This window comes from Rhizoctonia solani, chromosome 14, assembly GCF_016906535.1.
Source record: "Rhizoctonia solani chromosome 14, complete sequence".
NCBI lineage: Eukaryota > Fungi > Basidiomycota > Agaricomycetes > Cantharellales > Ceratobasidiaceae > Rhizoctonia > Rhizoctonia solani.
Genome location: NC_057383.1, coordinates 46,623 through 63,963, shown reverse-complemented (window position 1 = coordinate 63,963; position 17,341 = coordinate 46,623). Strand labels below are relative to the sequence as shown.

At 42.1% G+C, this 17,341-nt stretch overlaps 3 protein-coding genes across 3 annotated transcripts; 2 read left to right on the top strand and 1 right to left on the bottom strand.

Annotated features, from left to right (window-relative positions):
* Window positions 1–3,945: 3,945 nt before the first annotated feature.
* Window positions 3,946–4,996, bottom strand: RhiXN_10688 (uncharacterized protein; the record flags this gene model as incomplete). Its single annotated transcript, XM_043330504.1, has 2 exons — window positions 3,946–4,326; window positions 4,625–4,996. The coding sequence occupies 2 exons, from the start codon at window positions 4,994–4,996 to the stop codon at window positions 3,946–3,948; spliced, it is 753 nt and encodes a 250-aa protein (XP_043185849.1).
* Window positions 4,997–7,835: 2,839 nt separating this feature from the next.
* RhiXN_10687 (Transposon Tf2-1 polyprotein) lies at window positions 7,836–12,939 on the top strand (the record flags this gene model as incomplete). Its single annotated transcript, XM_043330503.1, has 3 exons — window positions 7,836–8,834; window positions 11,785–11,945; window positions 12,000–12,939. The coding sequence occupies 3 exons, from the start codon at window positions 7,836–7,838 to the stop codon at window positions 12,937–12,939; spliced, it is 2,100 nt and encodes a 699-aa protein (XP_043185848.1).
* A 448-nt stretch (window positions 12,940–13,387) lies between these two features.
* On the top strand, window positions 13,388–17,299 carry RhiXN_10686 (Transposon Tf2-1 polyprotein; the record flags this gene model as incomplete). The annotated part of the gene is made up of 2 exons (XM_043330502.1): window positions 13,388–13,834; window positions 15,443–17,299. 2 exons carry the CDS (start codon window positions 13,388–13,390, stop codon window positions 17,297–17,299), a joined length of 2,304 nt encoding a protein of 767 aa, XP_043185847.1.
* Window positions 17,300–17,341: the final 42 nt, after the last annotated feature.

Below are 17,341 nucleotides of genomic sequence, written 5' to 3'. Positions count from 1 at the left end.
TCCCCTAATTCTCCTCTTATTTGTAGTATTTTTACAGACTCTATATCTTTTGTTTTTTTGATCACATGATCTTAGCACTTACACATGCCAAGATGCTGTGCCAAGATGCCATGCCAAGGGTGCTTACAACAAACCCACACTTCTGTGCAGCCTGCAGCATGCTTCTCATTTCTTACAAGGACTTCTTTTTCCATGAGCACAGACCACTGTAGATAGCATTCTCTTCTATATACAGCAGGAAAATTGCTTGGAGACCCCAAGTTGATTTTACCTTGTCTCTCATCTAGACAGGTTACAGAAGCCATCTAAGTAGCTGGACCCCTCAGACATACTACACTCACCCAGTAGTCTTCCAGACCCATCACCTCCAGGCCTAAGGCCCCCCACCATTGCCAGTAGATAGTTAGTTGTTGCCTTAAGCAACTTGAGCCACAGTAGTATAGCCTAGTTGGTCAGCAGTGTTTGTAGTAGTACAGCCACAAGCACCTGTCCCACTAGCAAGTGACTCACCTTACAGTGAGGTCACAACACCTTTGAATTCAAAAGTGTAGTGAGGGAGTTGATTTGCAGACTCTAGGTTGCAAATGTTGCAGTACACCCTATCTGAGACTGTATTGTCTGTACATAGGATGAACAAAATTACTATGGATTAATGTTATAACCACCTTAATAACACCACCAGATTTGCCTGATTTTTCTGATATTTTTACTATTTGTTCCAAACCGTTTATCTCATGTTTTTTGATCACGTGATCTTGGCGCTTATCATGCCAAGATGCTGCGCCAAGACACTGTGACAAGGGCGCTTAGGAACAATCCACGCTTCTGCGCAGCCCGCAGCATGCTTCTCTTTTTGCACAGACCATGTATATACTCTCTCCCTTGTCTATATAAACAACAGGAAAATTGCTTGGAGACCCCAAGTCAATTTTACCTTGTCTCATACCATTGAGGAGGACCATCCCCAGCCAGCTAAGTAGCCGGCCCTTAGTAGTTCAGAAGCTCACCCCTTTTATTGCGCTTACCACACCTCCTGGGCTAAGCCCCCCTTGTCAGTAGTATAGAGTAGAAGACTGCCTTATAGCAGTAGTAGTATAAGCCTTACATAGATAGTTAGATAGTCTTGTCAGTAGTAGTACAGCCGTAAGCGCCCATCCACTAGCAAGTACCCCACCTTACAGTGGAGTACAACAATTAAATAACACTTAAAGTGTACTCTCTGTTTTGTGGGTTTGCATAAATTTGGTCCCAATATCTTCAACAGCACTCACTCTCCAGCACAAATCCTTAGGCAAGCAGATCACACTTGCACTTTGCACAGGACTTCACCCCCTTTTTGACAAGGGTTGTGCAATGGGCATGGGACTTGAACAGTATTTGTCTGGGCTAAGATTAGATCTCAGACCATACTTTGCTGGGGCACTGTTGTACAAAAATTGACCAGACTTAGAAGAGCAATACAATCTTCAGGTTCAATTTGGTATGTGAATACTGTGAACATTGGGGACAACTTGGTTGATCATGCTTTTGTACTTGCCAAACTACAACACTTTGAAACCAATGTCTAATGCACATGGCAAATTACTACATGGAAACCTTACTGAAAAGTAAGCAAAGGCTAGAAAGGCAGGTTTCATTGGCCCAAATTTAATTGACAGTAGTTTACAGTCAAAGAAACACATCACCAACTGCTTGTTTAGCTGGAAGAGGCTCTGACACTGCTATGAATACCATCCTTTTTGGTATTAACAGAAGTCAATGACTATACAGTGCTGTTCAAAACTGTTCACAGAGATGCTGTTTTCTTCATGAACAAGCCATAATTTCACCACTAGTGAGCAGACCAATTTGAAGTTTTACTCAGATAGGCACTATCATCCCCTTCTATGTGGTGTACTTTGTTTGGTCCAATTTGGCTGAGAATCAACTGAGTAACAAACAAACTTATCAGGGTATGTCTGTGAGCAGTTTTGAACAATGGCATCTAGCCCCCAATGATTTCATGGTGACATCAGCTGTGATGTCATATGATGTCATTCAATGATGTCATACTCTACTGGCAGGTTATTCAATCCCTCCCAATTACTCCAAGTCTGCCTCAACCCTCTGCTGTCCTCTGCCTACTATGCATAAAGCTTTGCCTCCCTCTGATGTCCAGAATGTTGTTGATAAGCTCAAAAAAGGCCTTCACTTCTCAAAAATTCACTCTCAAACTGGTGTCAGTACTGGAATGATTAGTAGGATAAGGGCAATGCACTGCCCTGAGCTCCCCAAGCACTCTGGTTGCTGCCCTTCTAAGCTCTTGTCCTAAATGTCTATAGGGACATTGAGGGGTGTCCTAGACGTCTGTAAGGACATCAAGGGCATGGGTGCTTGTGGCTGGGTGATACAGTGAGAAATCTGCTTAAGGCAGTGGTGAGGTACCCTACAACAACTAGCCAAGTATCTACATTGACCAAGGCCCTACAGGCAATGACCAGCTATGTATCTACAATAGAAAAGCCACTTAAGGCAGTGGACTGAGTATGTAACTAAGTATTTACTGGGTGTCATGACCCATGCCTTTGCTGGCATGTCTCCTGACCAAGCCACCTACTAATAGGATATTCCACAGTCTTTAGAAGGCCGCATATACTCACATATATGCAGTCAGAACTGTCATTACTCTAAGCGCTCATGACTTGGAGACTGACAGTCCACCAGGGTCACATGACCTCCCCCCTCCAGTCCTTTATCAAATACTATACTAAACTACTATGGATTTGAGGTGGGGGGGGGATGACATAATCTCTTCTATAATAATATATTATTCAGACCTTGCCTGCAGGCTCCCTTAACATTGGCCCACAGCTAGGGGGGTGGGGGGAGTGCAACATCCCCCAGCAACTTATATTATTAATATATCACTGTGCATCACATATACTATATATATCTTTGACAGTGTATATATGGTAATAACCTTTCCAGATAGAGGTTATGACACTGGGCTTTAAGGCCCTTGTACAGTGTATGGATGCAACAAGAGGTAATCAACCTGGGTGTTACCATGGTTGATTGGCCTCCTTATATATTCTACAAGCAAGCTAATTACAAATGTACCATATCAAATATCTAATCCAATAAGAACCTTGTTCTGCAGTCATCCTTACTCATGTATACATGTCACTGATGTGTCATGATGACATCATAAGTGGAGGTGGCTATGTATGCTGATTAAGTGCAAAAAAAGAACATGACTTGGCACTTAGCATATGATATCAGCGCCAATGTCACATGATCAAAAAAGTAGTCCAATTGTCTTTGTTTAAATTTGAGAAAATGGGAGTAAATTCCCTGGTATTGAGTGTGTCTACAACACTGTCCCCCCTTTAAGGGCCTTCTTTTTTATTTCCTTTTCAAAATTCTTTAGGATTTTCTTGGTGTTTTTGAGGTTTTCCCTTGTTTCCCAGGTATTCTCCTCTGTCCTAGACATCCTTAAGGGGTGTCAAGGCAGCAGGTGCTTGTGGCTGTATAGACTAAGTATAGAAACCATGTAAGGTGGTGTGGGAGCTACCTACAATGTCAAGACTGCTATCTACAGTGACCAAGGCCTTAGGGGCAATGGCAGGCTAAGTAAGTACAGCAGAGGCAATGCTTAAGGCATTGTAACTAAGTAGTTCCTGGCTGTAATGCCTTGTACACAATGTGGGATGCAACAAGAGGTAATTGACCTGGGTGTTACCATGGTTGATTGGCCTCCTTATATATTCTACATACAAGCTGTTTACAAATACATTATATGATATACCTAATCCAATAAGAACCCTGCTCTGCAGTTGGCCTTACTCATGCATACAAGTCACTGACATGTCATAATGATGTCATCAGGTGGAGGTGGCTACATGTGCTGAATAAGTGCAGATGGGGATGTGGCTTGGCACTTAGGGTATGATTCAAGCGCCAAAGTCATGTGATCAAAAATGTCCTTTGTTTCCTTTTGTTTAAATTTGAGAAAATGAGAATGAATTCCCTGGTATCAATTGTGTCTATGACATCCTCTGATCTGTAGCCTTTCCATTTCACCCTAAAAAACCATTCTCCATTCTGTTCTTCCATATCTGTGATTCCTTCCACCTTGTATTCCTCTTCTCTGTCTACTGTGACTGGTGGTGGTCTGTTTTTGAAAACCTTTTTCTTGTTCATTTTGACTTTTGACAGTAATTCCACATAGAAGACATTGTGGATTCTCATTGAAGGGGGAAGTTCTAGTTGGTAGGCCCTGTCAGAGATCTTTTTGATAATCTTGAATGGTCCCAAGTGTTGTTCTGTTAGCTTGGGGCTCAGGGTCTAAAGCTTGACATTCCTGGCATCCAACCAGGCTTCTTCCCCTATCTCTAATTCTACAGGTACTTGGTCTGGTTCTCCTGCAGTCACGTGGGTTTTGGCTTGCTGGAGTGTGGCTTCTGTCCTGGACACGGTCACATGACCAGTACAAGTGGTTGCATGCTGGCCCAAGCCCAAATTTGGGGGGTAGCAGGTGTAATCATGGGTTGTCAGCAGAGGAATAATAGGGCTCTATGGCTTAGTGGTCAAGCTGGTTCAATTCTGGCTAGTTCTATTTTCCTCTGTTTATGACAGCTTCTACCTCTTTCCATTGGCTTTCCATTACTTGGGCAAGATTGTCTGCTTCCAGCACATCTGTAGGGATATTTCTGGGAGTTAACAAAGGTTCCCATCCATATAAGGCTTTGAATGGTGTTTTCCCTGTGCTGCTGTGGACTGCATTGTTATAGGCAAACTTGGCCATAGGGAGCCACCTGGTCCAGTCCCTCTGATTGATACTGGAGTATGCCCCTAGAAAGTGCTCAACTGATGGGTTCACACATTTGGTTTGTCTGTTGCTCTGTGGGTGGTAGGCCAAGGAAAAGTGGGGGCCTATCCCAAGTTGCTTGTACAGTGCTTTCAGGAATTTATTATTAAAGACCCTTCCTCTGTCCAAAATGGTTTTCTTGGGCATTCTGTGTTGTTTCTATATGTGCTGCAGGAATAAGTCTGCCAGCTTGGGCGCCTTTAGTTTTTTGGAACATTCCACAAAGATTGCATACTTGGTGAAGATGTCCATAATTACCAAAATGGAGTCCAAGTTACCATCCTTAGGCAAATCCACAATCATGTTGTAAGATACATGTTGCCAGGGTTGTGTTGGTAATTCAAGGGGCTGTGGCAGTATGGAGGCATACTTTGGTTTCCTAATCTGTTGACAGGGTTCACATGAGTCCACATGCCAGTATGTATTGGCATGGATTCTGGGCCAGTAGTAATTGCATGAGATCAGCTTGAGAGTGCATTGGTGCCCTGGGTGTCCTGCCAGGGGGCTATCATGGAAGATACACAGTAAGTCTGTACAAAGAGTATCAACATCCAGGACAACTATACGCCCTTGGTAAAAGAGTAGACCAGCTTCCATCTGGTAGTCTTTGAAGGCCTGTTTGATAGAGGGGGTGCCTTAGATTTGTTTTGGAGGAAGGTTAGTGTTATGGATATGACATTTCTTCATTAATCTGTACTTATTTTATTACACTAGTAATCTTACAGTAAAACAAATGAGATAAAGATGCAAACTAAGGTTTTCAAGGTCCCTCTATCCAATAGTGACCTTTACAAAACCTATAAACCTCAGGAATACCCTCAATATGCAATGCCTTTTGCATATATGCTGTTTTCTCACTCATTTAAATATATATAAATTCAGCTGAGTAGATAAACAGTAACAAGTAATATTTCTCTTGTTTGTAGTATTTATTATTCAAGATTCTATCTTGTGGCTACACACAGAAATATTCAGGGTCCCCCCTGTTGCATAGGCAAGTGCTCCGGCGCTTAATCAGCCCTTAAGCGCCGACGCACTAAATGCGCCTTTTCTCCATCACCCGGGCATCCCACACTGCCGAATCGCTTGCGCTTAGGTGCGCCTGTTTGTGCGCTCCAGAACGCTGGGTCAAACACCCAAAACGGACAACATTTGGCTGAGTTATGCCCCATTTACTGTAAGTACCCAATGCAGTGGTATCCTACCTTTGGGACTGTTTACTCCAAGGATGAAACACTTAGCCTTGGGACATCTAAGGACCCATACAGGTAAATACTGCCTTGGGGCAAACATTGTCTTGGGGCAAATATTAGGATCTGTTGTTTGTTTACTATGTACCAAAGTATTGGCTCCCTCAAGTGTTTCAGTTGCCACGTGTACCTCCTGTACCCCCTCTTGGTATCAATCATGTATATACTTGTTTGTGCGCCTTCTCAGGGTATAAAAGGACCCTGTGAAGACGCTTCTAATGCATCCACTTATCCATTTATCCACTCTTATATATTGACATTTACACACAAGCCTTTAGCAGCTTATCTGTGCATTTACTTTAGTGATTGACTCACTGTAAATAGCATAGGAGGTTATTTGGCACACTAAGACCATAGGCCAGTCCCAACAGACACAGGGTAACCTATTAGTGTACTTACTGCAACCCTGTGCCCCTTGACTGACACAGTTGTTGAGTTCAACATTGAGTATAGTGCAACAATACTGTAAGGATTGTTGTGATTGAGTGATAGTGTTTCAATCCACCCTACCCCCCATATTGTAGATAGCTTTATCTACAATATCCCATAAATCCTAGATATATTTAGGTAAACTCTATAAGTCTTAAGTCTTACTTAAGCATATATAAGTCCTATACTTATTAGGCCAATCTTATAAATCCTGTACATTAGTCAGGTAACCCTCTTACTTAAGGTACTATCCCAGAGACCTTAAGTATACATACCCTTAGTCACTTAGGCTTAAGTACCATTAGTCTAAGGTACTATACATAACCAACCACCTGCACTTGATAGTTGGTAGACTATTTGTTAGGAGTTGTTATTCCTGATAACCTAGCCTATATTGTGCATATATTCTGTGCATATATTCTGATACTTAATACTAGTTACTGGCTATTCCCATATACATTTTTTATATAGTAATTCTTTCTTACTCTTGGACTTTCAACACTACAAAGAGCTGCTCTCTCCATCAAAACCATTGCTGGGCCTATCAGAATAGTCTTTTCAAAGACTTCAGCTCTGAGTGTGATGATACAAGAGGTCCAGCAAAGTGTCATTAGGTCTGTAGCCCCACCAATGAGCCCAAGTGTCACAACTCAGCTTGGACCTATGGTACAAGGGGTCTTAAAGTCCATGGCCCTATCACCAATGGACTATGAATCAAGTAGAGGGGCAACAAAGGCCCAGGGGGTATGGTTAAGGGTAGAGGGCAACAATGGCCTGGATTATGAATCTAAAGTAAGGTGCACTTATAGCCAACTAGGGGCTTGGGTAAAGGGTAGGTGAGAGATGAAGTAGAATTGACAAAGAAGTCAAGTCTTGCTGTTCTAGCAGCAACTTGACCTGGTTTATATACAAGAAGGAAGCCACATCAAAAACAACAGTACTAAATAATGAGTCATTTACAATTTCACATCATATATCAAATATGTCACGTGATCTTGATGAGTCATAAATATATACCAGAAAAGGAAACTGTCTCAAAAAAGGTAACAAATAGTAGAAAATTATGTCATGCCAATGAAGGTCATGACACCAAGCACTATGAGGTATGCATTCATTTCTGGTTGGTACTTCTTGCATTAAACCAACTATATGCAGGCTGGCAGTGACAGCAATTGTCAAGTAACACCCAGCAGGTCTAATCAACATCATTCTCTACCCTTGCCTCTGGAACCCATCACAGTTGTAAACCCCCTTGGGCCCACCCATTCACACAATCTCAGGCTCTTTGAGTTGGAACTGGATTCCAAATGGAGCACAATGCTCTCCCAGAAGGTCCTCAGCCCCTGCCACCTCTTGGGGAGGCAGCTCTGTTGCAAACTGAAGGTATAGGGACACAGCAATTGCTCCCCAGATGGAAAGGGCACCAAACCTCCCCTGACCTCTTTGGCTGCTATCAAGCTTATTTGTTGCATCCTTTGACTATCCCTGATGCCAATGCTCCAATGGCTCATGTTCTTCCCTCATCCCTTAGTTGCCCATTAAATCACTCTCAATCAGTCAGAGAAATTATCCAACCATGCCCCAATCTGTCTGTTTACTATGTTCAGCAACACCACTGGCTCAAAGGTAGCACAAAATCTCTTACTGACCAGGACTTTCTTGTCAAGGAGGTTATGCTCCACCTGGATTTCAGTTTGGCCAACTTGGTTGGTGTCAACTTACAAGAAATTGACAACCACCTTGCTGATGCTGCTTGCAACTGGGACCCAAACTGTCCACTTGCAGAGGGGTGGAAAAATACTCCAATGGTCCTTGAAGTCCCATGCCTTTGGAGCCAACTTACTCAAGATCCATTTTATCTTGAAGTTTCTGGCCTTTGTGCCTGTAGTCTCTTGGACATTATGCAGAAGGCCTCTTTGTCTAACAATAATTCAACTTTTCACTACAAGCCATTCCATGAGTACTATAAACCACCCAATACTCCCTACTCAACCCCATGGCCTATTTTTGGTGAAATGTACACTTCAGCAGCAATGAATCAAGCACATTGTGAGGTCCAAACAGTTCAAATTTCCAATAAAGGCTGCACCCTCCCATGCTGTGTTGCTGCATTCATGTTCTCATCTGATGGCATGCAATTTGCCCAGTTTTTGCAGGTCAAAGAATGGCCAATATTATGTGATTTTGGGAATGAGAGTAAATATGAGAGATGCAAGCCCACCTCAAATACCTGTTACACTGAGCAGCAAAAGTATTGCAGGTCAGGAGAGGTCAAAAGTTTATCTCCATTGCTGAGCAGCCAATCAGTGAATCCCATCCAGATTATACTGACACATGTGGCAATTGTAACACTACACTGAGCAGCAAAAGTATTGTAGGTCAGGAGAGGTTAAAAGTTCATCTTCATTACTGAGCAGCCAATCAGTGAATCCCATCCAAATTATACTGACACATGTGGCCATTGTAACACTATGTTTTAGCACAAAACCTTACAAATCCATCAGGAACTAAGCTTACAACCCCACTTTTGCTGTAATGCAACCTGCAAAACTTTTGCTGATTGTGTTGAGCATCTTAAAAATCTGCACATAACTGATTATCCAGTTCAGTATAAGTTCTGGTTTTTTGCACACACATTCTCAGTTATATGGGCCATTGCTGGACAGATTATTAGCTTGTTTCACCCATTAGGGACTGTGTAACAGAACTGTCCTCTCAGGGCCAGTAAAAGAAACTCAAAATTGCAGTTGCATTGAACTCAAGGCACTGTGTGGGCTGGAAATGCATTGGGGTATCTCAGGTGACTGCCGGTACCCAGTTGAACAGTTTCCATGGCTTTCCCATACTTGGAACTGGCATTATGAGAGATTGCAGTGGGTTAGGCTGTATGAGCTGAAAATTGAAATGCCTCTCATAAGCTGGAATCCAAGCCATATGACATATGACTTCTAGCAGTAGTAGACACAGGTCAAGGGGACTCTGAAATCAATTATCTATGGCAGCAGTGATGTGCACACAAAGATAGCATGCAGTATACACAGAGATTGAAGCCAATGGGTGGGGTCTGATATTGAACATGCTCTAACTCTGTGATTGTGAATTGGAAGAGGTTGAAACTCACATAGTAGAAGGTCTCTTTAAGACAGACCTTATGATGAGAAATTGGCTGTTCTCTGATTGACAATCACAGAGTTAGAGCATGTTCAATATCAGACCCCACCCATTGGCTTCAATCTCTGTGTATACTGCATGCTATCTTTGTGTGCACATCACTGCTGCCATAGATAATTGATTTCAGAGTCCCCTTGACCTGTGTCTACTACTGCTAGAAGTCATATGTCATATGGCTTGGATTCCAGCTTATGAGAGGCATTTCAATTTTCAGCTCATACAGCCTAACCCACTGCAATCTCTCATAATGCCAGTTCCAAGTATGGGAAAGCCATGGAAACTGTTCAACTGGGTACCGGCAGTCACCTGAGATACCCCAATGCATTTCCAGCCCACACAGTGCCTTGAGTTCAATGCAACTGCAATTTTGAGTTTCTTTTACTGGCCCTGAGAGGACAGTTCTGTTACACAGTCCCTAATGGGTGAAACAAGCTAATAATCTGTCCAGCAATGGCCCATATAACTGAGAATGTGTGTGCAAAAAACCAGAACTTATACTGAACTGGATAATCAGTTATGTGCAGATTTTTAAGATGCTCAACACAATCAGCAAAAGTTTTGCAGGTTGCATTACAGCAAAAGTGGGGTTGTAAGCTTAGTTCCTGATGGATTTGTAAGGTTTTGTGCTAAAACATAGTGTTACAATGGCCACATGTGTCAGTATAATTTGGATGGGATTCACTGATTGGCTGCTCAGTAATGAAGATGAACTTTTAACCTCTCCTGACCTACAATACTTTTGCTGCTCAGTGTAGTGTTACAATTGCCACATGTGTCAGTATAATCTGGATGGGATTCACTGATTGTGTCCTAGACGCCCTCAAGGGGTGTCAAGGCAGCGGGCACTGGTGGCTGTATGTACTAAGTAGAAAACCGCTTAAGGTGGTGTGTAGGCTACCTACAATGGTGAACTGACTAACTACAATGACCACACACTATAAGAAGGCAGCAAGCTACATATGTACAGTGAGACCTATGCTTAAGATGTGTAACTAAGTGTTTTCTGGCCTAAGGCCTTGTACAGTGTTTGGAGTGCAACAAGAGGTAATTGACCTGGGTATTACCATGGTTGGTTGGCCTCTTTATATATTACAGAGGTGAGTAATTACAAATACAATGTACATGGGAAAGGAAGCTATTCACATGTAATAAGAACCCTGCTCTGCAGTTGGCCTTACTCATGCATATGTGTTACTGACATGTCATGATGACATCATAGGTGGAGGTGGCTATGTGTGATGAGTAAGCACAGATGGGGACATGGCTTGGCACTTAGCATATGATATAAGCGCTGAAATCATGTGATTAAAAATGTTGTCCATTTGTCTTTGTGTCATAAACAGAGGAAAATAGAACTAGCCAGAATTGAACCAGCTTGACCACTAAGCCATAGAGCCCTATTATTCCTCTGCTGACAACCCATGATTACACCTGCTACCCCCCAAATTTGGGCTTGGGCCAGCATGCAACCACTTGTACTGGTCATGTGACCGTGTCCAGGACACTTTGTTTAAATTTGAGAAAATGGGAATAAATTTCCTGGTATTGAGTGTGTCTACAACAGATTGGCTGCCCAGCATTGGAGATAAACTTTTGACCTCTCCTGACCTGCAATACTTTTGCTGCTCAGTGTATATCTATCCTTGAAACCACACTATGTGTGGTAATCAATCCCCCTATTTCCATTTATGGTAGTGTCAACTTCCAAAAATGGAAGGTGCATGCTGTGTTTGGCCATTAGTACACAGATTTGATTGATGTTTTCAAATTGCAATGATATGTATATGGATCAATGCAGAATCATGTGGTTTATGAGTAAAATCTCATTTTCAGGGACGCTTAGCTCAGGGATGCTTAACTGTTAGGTCCTTGCACTTAACTGCAATTTCATGTGAAATATTGAAGGCATGAATTTTGACAAATGATTTCAAATTGCCTTGATAGGTATGTGGATCAATGCGGAATCACATGGTCAACTAGTGAAATTTCAATTTCAGGGCAGGTTATCAAATGGGTTTGGGTGGAAAAACGCGATTTGATTTCAGGTTCTGCTCAACCCCCCCTTGAGCCAGACCCCTATAATAGGCTACCCTCAACAACCATGACAGTAGCATTACCAACCTTGACACCCTCATTGTTAAACTTGGGGCTGATATTGCCAAGATAGGCACCACTGCTGCTTCTGGTTCCTCCTTTGCCTCAGCTACCAAGGCCCCTAAACTTGCAACGCCAGACAAATTTGACAGGTCAGACAAAAATAAGGCAATCTCTTTTAGAGTTGCTGTATCTCATTATCTTAGGATTTCATATCCTGGCTCAACAGTGGATGAGCAAATTGCTTTTATCATTACCTGCCTGGATGGCAAGGCCCATGAGTGGCTTGAGCCCTATCTGGAAGAGGACATTGTTAAAGGGAAACCTGTTTCTTGGCTCCACAATCTGGATGCCTTCTGGCTGCAATTCAATGCACACTGGAATGTCCAAAATAGGACTGAGAACTTCTGTGCCAAGTTGCACACCCTTAAACAGACCAAGGGAGTCCAAGACTATTACAAGGACTTCCAGACCTATTCTCAAGGTCTTGGCTACAACAACCCCTCTCTCAGGGATATGTTCTATGATGGCTTATCCCACAAAATTAAGGAAACTCTCATGGTTCAAGATTATGACCATGCAGATGCCTCTGTTACTCTTGCAACTCTTGCAGAGAAGGCCCTTAAGGTGGATCAACACCTAGAGCAGTTTGCAGCCCAGCACAAGGGCTCATCTTCCTCTTCAAACCAATCTGGAAGCAAATCCAGCACCTCTATGTCAGCAGCAGCCCAGGGAGTGCCCAGGGATAAACTGTCTGTTGGGGAACAGGTGTATGCAATTGTGGATGGAAAGGCTAAGAAGGGGGTCTTACAAAAAGTTGGCCAAAATGCCAAAGGGATTGCAGTTCCAATTGTAAAATGGAATGATGGCACTACTAAGGATGTTACCTTCAAAACTCTCAAGAAGGATAACCACCCAGTCACTGCCACTTCCACTCCTGCTCCCAAGGCTTCCTCCTCCTCCTCCTTGCACAACTCTGGTCTTTCCCCTATGGACTTAGACTCTGCCTCTTCAAAAGGCAAAAAACCAATTATATGCACAACATGTGGAGGTAGGGGACACTATGCCAACCAATGCCCCTCCAAATCCTACTCTGGCCATGAAGCCCACATCTCTGAGGATGAGTTGGAAAATTGGGACCTCTGAACACTAATGGGAACAGTGTATCAGAGGGAAAAAATGGACTTTTAGATAGCTTGGAAATCTTTTCTGTAAATAATATATCTCCTTTAAATATATATTTTCAAGCATCTTATGTTCAACAAGTTCCCAACCTTAAGGTTACCAAGAAAACAAAGCCCTTCCTTGGATGGGCTATGATTGATTCAGGCGCTTCATCTTGTTTTATACACAAGGCCCTGATCAAACAGTATGGTATACCTACCACAAAAAAATCTGTACCATGTCACCTTAAAGTGATTGATGGAAGAGACATTAGTTCTGGTTTGGTTGATTCAGAATGTATATTCACTTTAGAGTTAGGTAGTCACAAAGAGGTTTTGAAATGTAATGTAGCTGATATAGGTAAACATAGCATAGTGCTTGGAATGTCCTGGCTCAAGTTACACAACTCTACCATTGACTGGCCTAATAAATGTATTACTTTAATTCTCAATTTTGTAACAATACTTGTCTTTCTGTTCCTAATTCTATCCTGGGAAACATTGGTGGGACTTATAACCACCTTGAAGGCTTACCAGAAGACTTAGGAGGTGTTGAGGTGATTGAACCTCTTGAAGGCATCCCTAGGGAAACTGGAGGTACTGTGGATTCTCCACTTGAAAGTATCCTGGTAGAACTGCACAATTTTGCAGAGGTATTTTCTGAGGACATGAAGGTGACAGAACTGCCACTGCACTGTCCTTTTGATTTAGGGATTGATTTAATCAATCCTGATAAACCTGTTAAGGCTATGGTATACCCCTTGAAGACGTCTGATGATGAGGAACTTAGAAAACTCCTAAAGGAACAATTGGACAAAGCATTGATTTGCCCATCCAAATCCAAATATGGTTCCCCAGTTCACTTTGTTAAGAGTTGTGTAAGTACAGGAGTAAGAAAGAATTACTATATACAAAATGTATCTGGGAATAACTAAGAACTAGTATTAAGAATCAGAATATATGCACAGAATATATGCACAATATAGGCTAGGTTATCAGGAATAACAACTCCTAACAAATACTCTACCAACTATGAAGTGCAGGTGGTTGGTTATGTATAGTACCTTAGACTAATGTTACTTAAGCCTAAGTGACTAAGGGTATGTATACTTAAGGTCTCTGGGATAGTACCTTAAGTAAGAGGGTTACCTGACTAATGTACAGGATTTATAGGATTGGCCTAATAAGTATAGGACTTATATATGCTTAAGTAAGACTTAAGACTTATGGGGTTTACCTAAAATATATCTAGGATTTATGAGATATTGTAGGTAAAGATATCTACAATATAGGGGTTATGGTGGATTGAAACACTATCACTCAATCACAACAATCCTTACAGTATTGTTGCACTATACTCAATGTTGAACTCAACAACTGTGTCAGTCAAGGGGCACAGGGTTGCAGTAAGTACACTAATAGGTTACCCTGTGTCTGTTGGGACTGGCCTATGGTCTTAGTGCGCCAAATAACCTCCTATGCTATTTACAGTGAGTCAATCACTAAAGTAAATGCGCAGATAAGCTGTTAAAGGCTTGTGTGTATATGTCCATATATAAGAGTGGATAAATGGATGCATTAGAAGCATCTTCACAGGGTCCTTTTATACCCTGAGAAGGCGCACAAACAAGTATATACATGATTGATACCAAGAGGGGGTACAGGAGGTATATGTGGCAACTGAAACACTTGAGGGAGCCAATACTTTGGTACATAGTAAACAAACAACAGATCCTAATATTTGCCCCAAGGCAATGTTTGCCCCAAGGCAGTATTTACCTGTGTGGGTCCTTAGATGTCCCAAGGCTAAGTGTTTCATCCTTGCAGTAAACAGTCCCAAAGGTAGGATACCTCTGCATTGGGTACTTACAGTAAATGGGGCATAACTCAGCCAAATGTTGTCCGTTTTGGGTGTTTGACCCAGCGTTCTGGAGCGCACAAACATGCGCACCTAAGCGCAAGCGATTCGGCAGTGTGGGATGCCCGGGTGATGGAGAAAAGGCGCATTTAGTGCGTCGGCGCTTAAGGGCTGATTAAGCGCCGGAGCACTTGTCTATGCGACAGGGGGACCCTGAATATTTCTGTGTGTAGCCACAAGATAGAATCTTGAATAATAAATACTACAAACAAGAGAAATATTACTTGTTACTGTTTATCTACTCAGCTGAATTTATATATATTTAAATGAGTGAGAAAACAGCATATATGCAAAAGGCATCGCATATTAAGGGTATTCCTGAGCTTTGTAGGTTTTGTAAAGGTCACTATTGGATAGAGGGACCTTGAAAACCTTAGTTCGCATCTTTATCTCATTTATTTACTGTGAGATTACTAGTGTAATAAAATAAGTACAGATTTAAAGAAGAAATGTCATATCCATAACACACTTTGTCAACAAGAAAAATGGGAAAAGGTGTATGGTTGTGGATTATAGATCCCTAAATGCAAATACAGTCAAGAATGCATACCCCCAACTGCTAATACAGTCTCTCATTGAGAAACTGAGGGGCGCAAAATACTTCTCCACCATTGACCTGAAATCTGGATACAACTTAGTCCGGATAAAGGAAGGTGATGAATGGCAGACTGCATTTAAGACCAAATATGGCCTGTTTGAATACCTAGTCATGCCCTTTGGGTTATGCAATGCTCCTGCTGCATTTCAGCACTTCATGAATGAGATATTTAGGGATATATTGGACGTCCACATAGTAGTGTATCTAGACAACATCCTAATATTCTCAGAAAGTAGGGAACTACACACAAAACATCTCCAAGAGGTACTAAAAAGGCTGCAAGACAATGCATGCTATTGTAACCTGGAGAAGTGTAATTTCTATGCATCTGAAGTAGATTACCTTGATGTTATTGCCAATGGTGAGGGAGTAAAAGCAGACCCCAAGAAAATCACTCAAGCAGTTGATTGGGCAACACTGTGCTCTGTCAAAGGGGTTCAAGAGTTTTTGGGCTTTATAAATTTCTATAGACACTTCATACATAACTTCTCAAAATTGGCACAACCCTTATACCAATTACCCCAAAAGAATATACCTTGGGAGTCTTTTAAAGCTCTCAAACTGGCTCTAATTGAATCTCCTGTTTTAATCCAACCTGATCCATACAAGGAATTCTTCCTTGAGTGTGACGCCCCTGATCTTGCAACAGGTGCTGTCCTTAAGCAAAAGGGCAGTGATGATAAACTACACCCAGTTGCATTCCTATCAAAATCCCTAGCACCCGCTGAAAGAAACTATGACATCTTTGATAAAGAGTTACTAGCAGTAGTAAGGGCTTTAAAGGAATGGCGCCACCTGCTGGAAGGAACAGTAATCCTGGTCAAAATACTGACAGACCATAAAAATCTGGAGTATTTCCAGACAAAAAGGGATCTGAACCAAAGGCAGTTAAGGTGGATGGGATTTTTGGCAGATTACAACTATAGGATTGTGTATAGGCCAGGTGCACAGAATAGAAAAGCATATATTCTCTCTTGCAATGAAGACCACAAGTCTGCGGTTAAAGAGGGGGGTGAAACCCCTGTGCTCATAAGCCCAGAGCTTTTTATTGCAGCTATTCAAACAGATAGTGACCTTAATGACCTAATAAGGGACGCTCTGCATGATGATAAAGCTGTACACAAGATCCTTAAATCCTTGGAAGAGGATATACCTGTTAAAGGATGGAAGATTGATAATGGCCTACTCTACTATCATGATTGGATTTATGTCCCCAATGAGCCAGAAATCAGGAGGGCTGTCCTAGAAAGCAGGCATGATAACCCTTCCACAGAACACCCAGGACAATTCAGAACCCTAGACCTCCTTTCAAGGGATTACTATTGGTCAGGGATGAAACAGTCTGTAACAAAATATGTCCAAGTATGCAACTCATGCATATGCAGTAAACATTCCAACCAGGCTCCTGAAGGTCTCCTTCAAAACATAGATTTACCCAATAAGCCCTGGGAGGAAATAATGTATGACTTGATTGTAGGACTCCCCACCTCTGAAGGGTATGATGCAATATTAACAGTAGTGGACTGTTTATCCCAAATGGTTCATTTTATACCAATGCACTCTGATGCTACTGCTGTTGATGTTGCAAATCTCTTTGTATCCTTTGTGTGGAAGTTACATGGGTTACCCAGGAAAACCATTTTGGACCAAGGCCCCCAATTTAATGCAAAGTTCCTGAGACAAGTCTACAAGTGTTTGGGGATAGAACCACATTTCTCCACTGCATACAGACCCCAAGTTGATGGACAAAGTGAATGCTTAAACCAGTTTGTGGAAATCTACCTCTGCCATTATATCAACTATAGACAAACAGACTGGGTTGCTTGATTACCACTGGTGGAATTTGCATACAACAATGGGAAACACTCC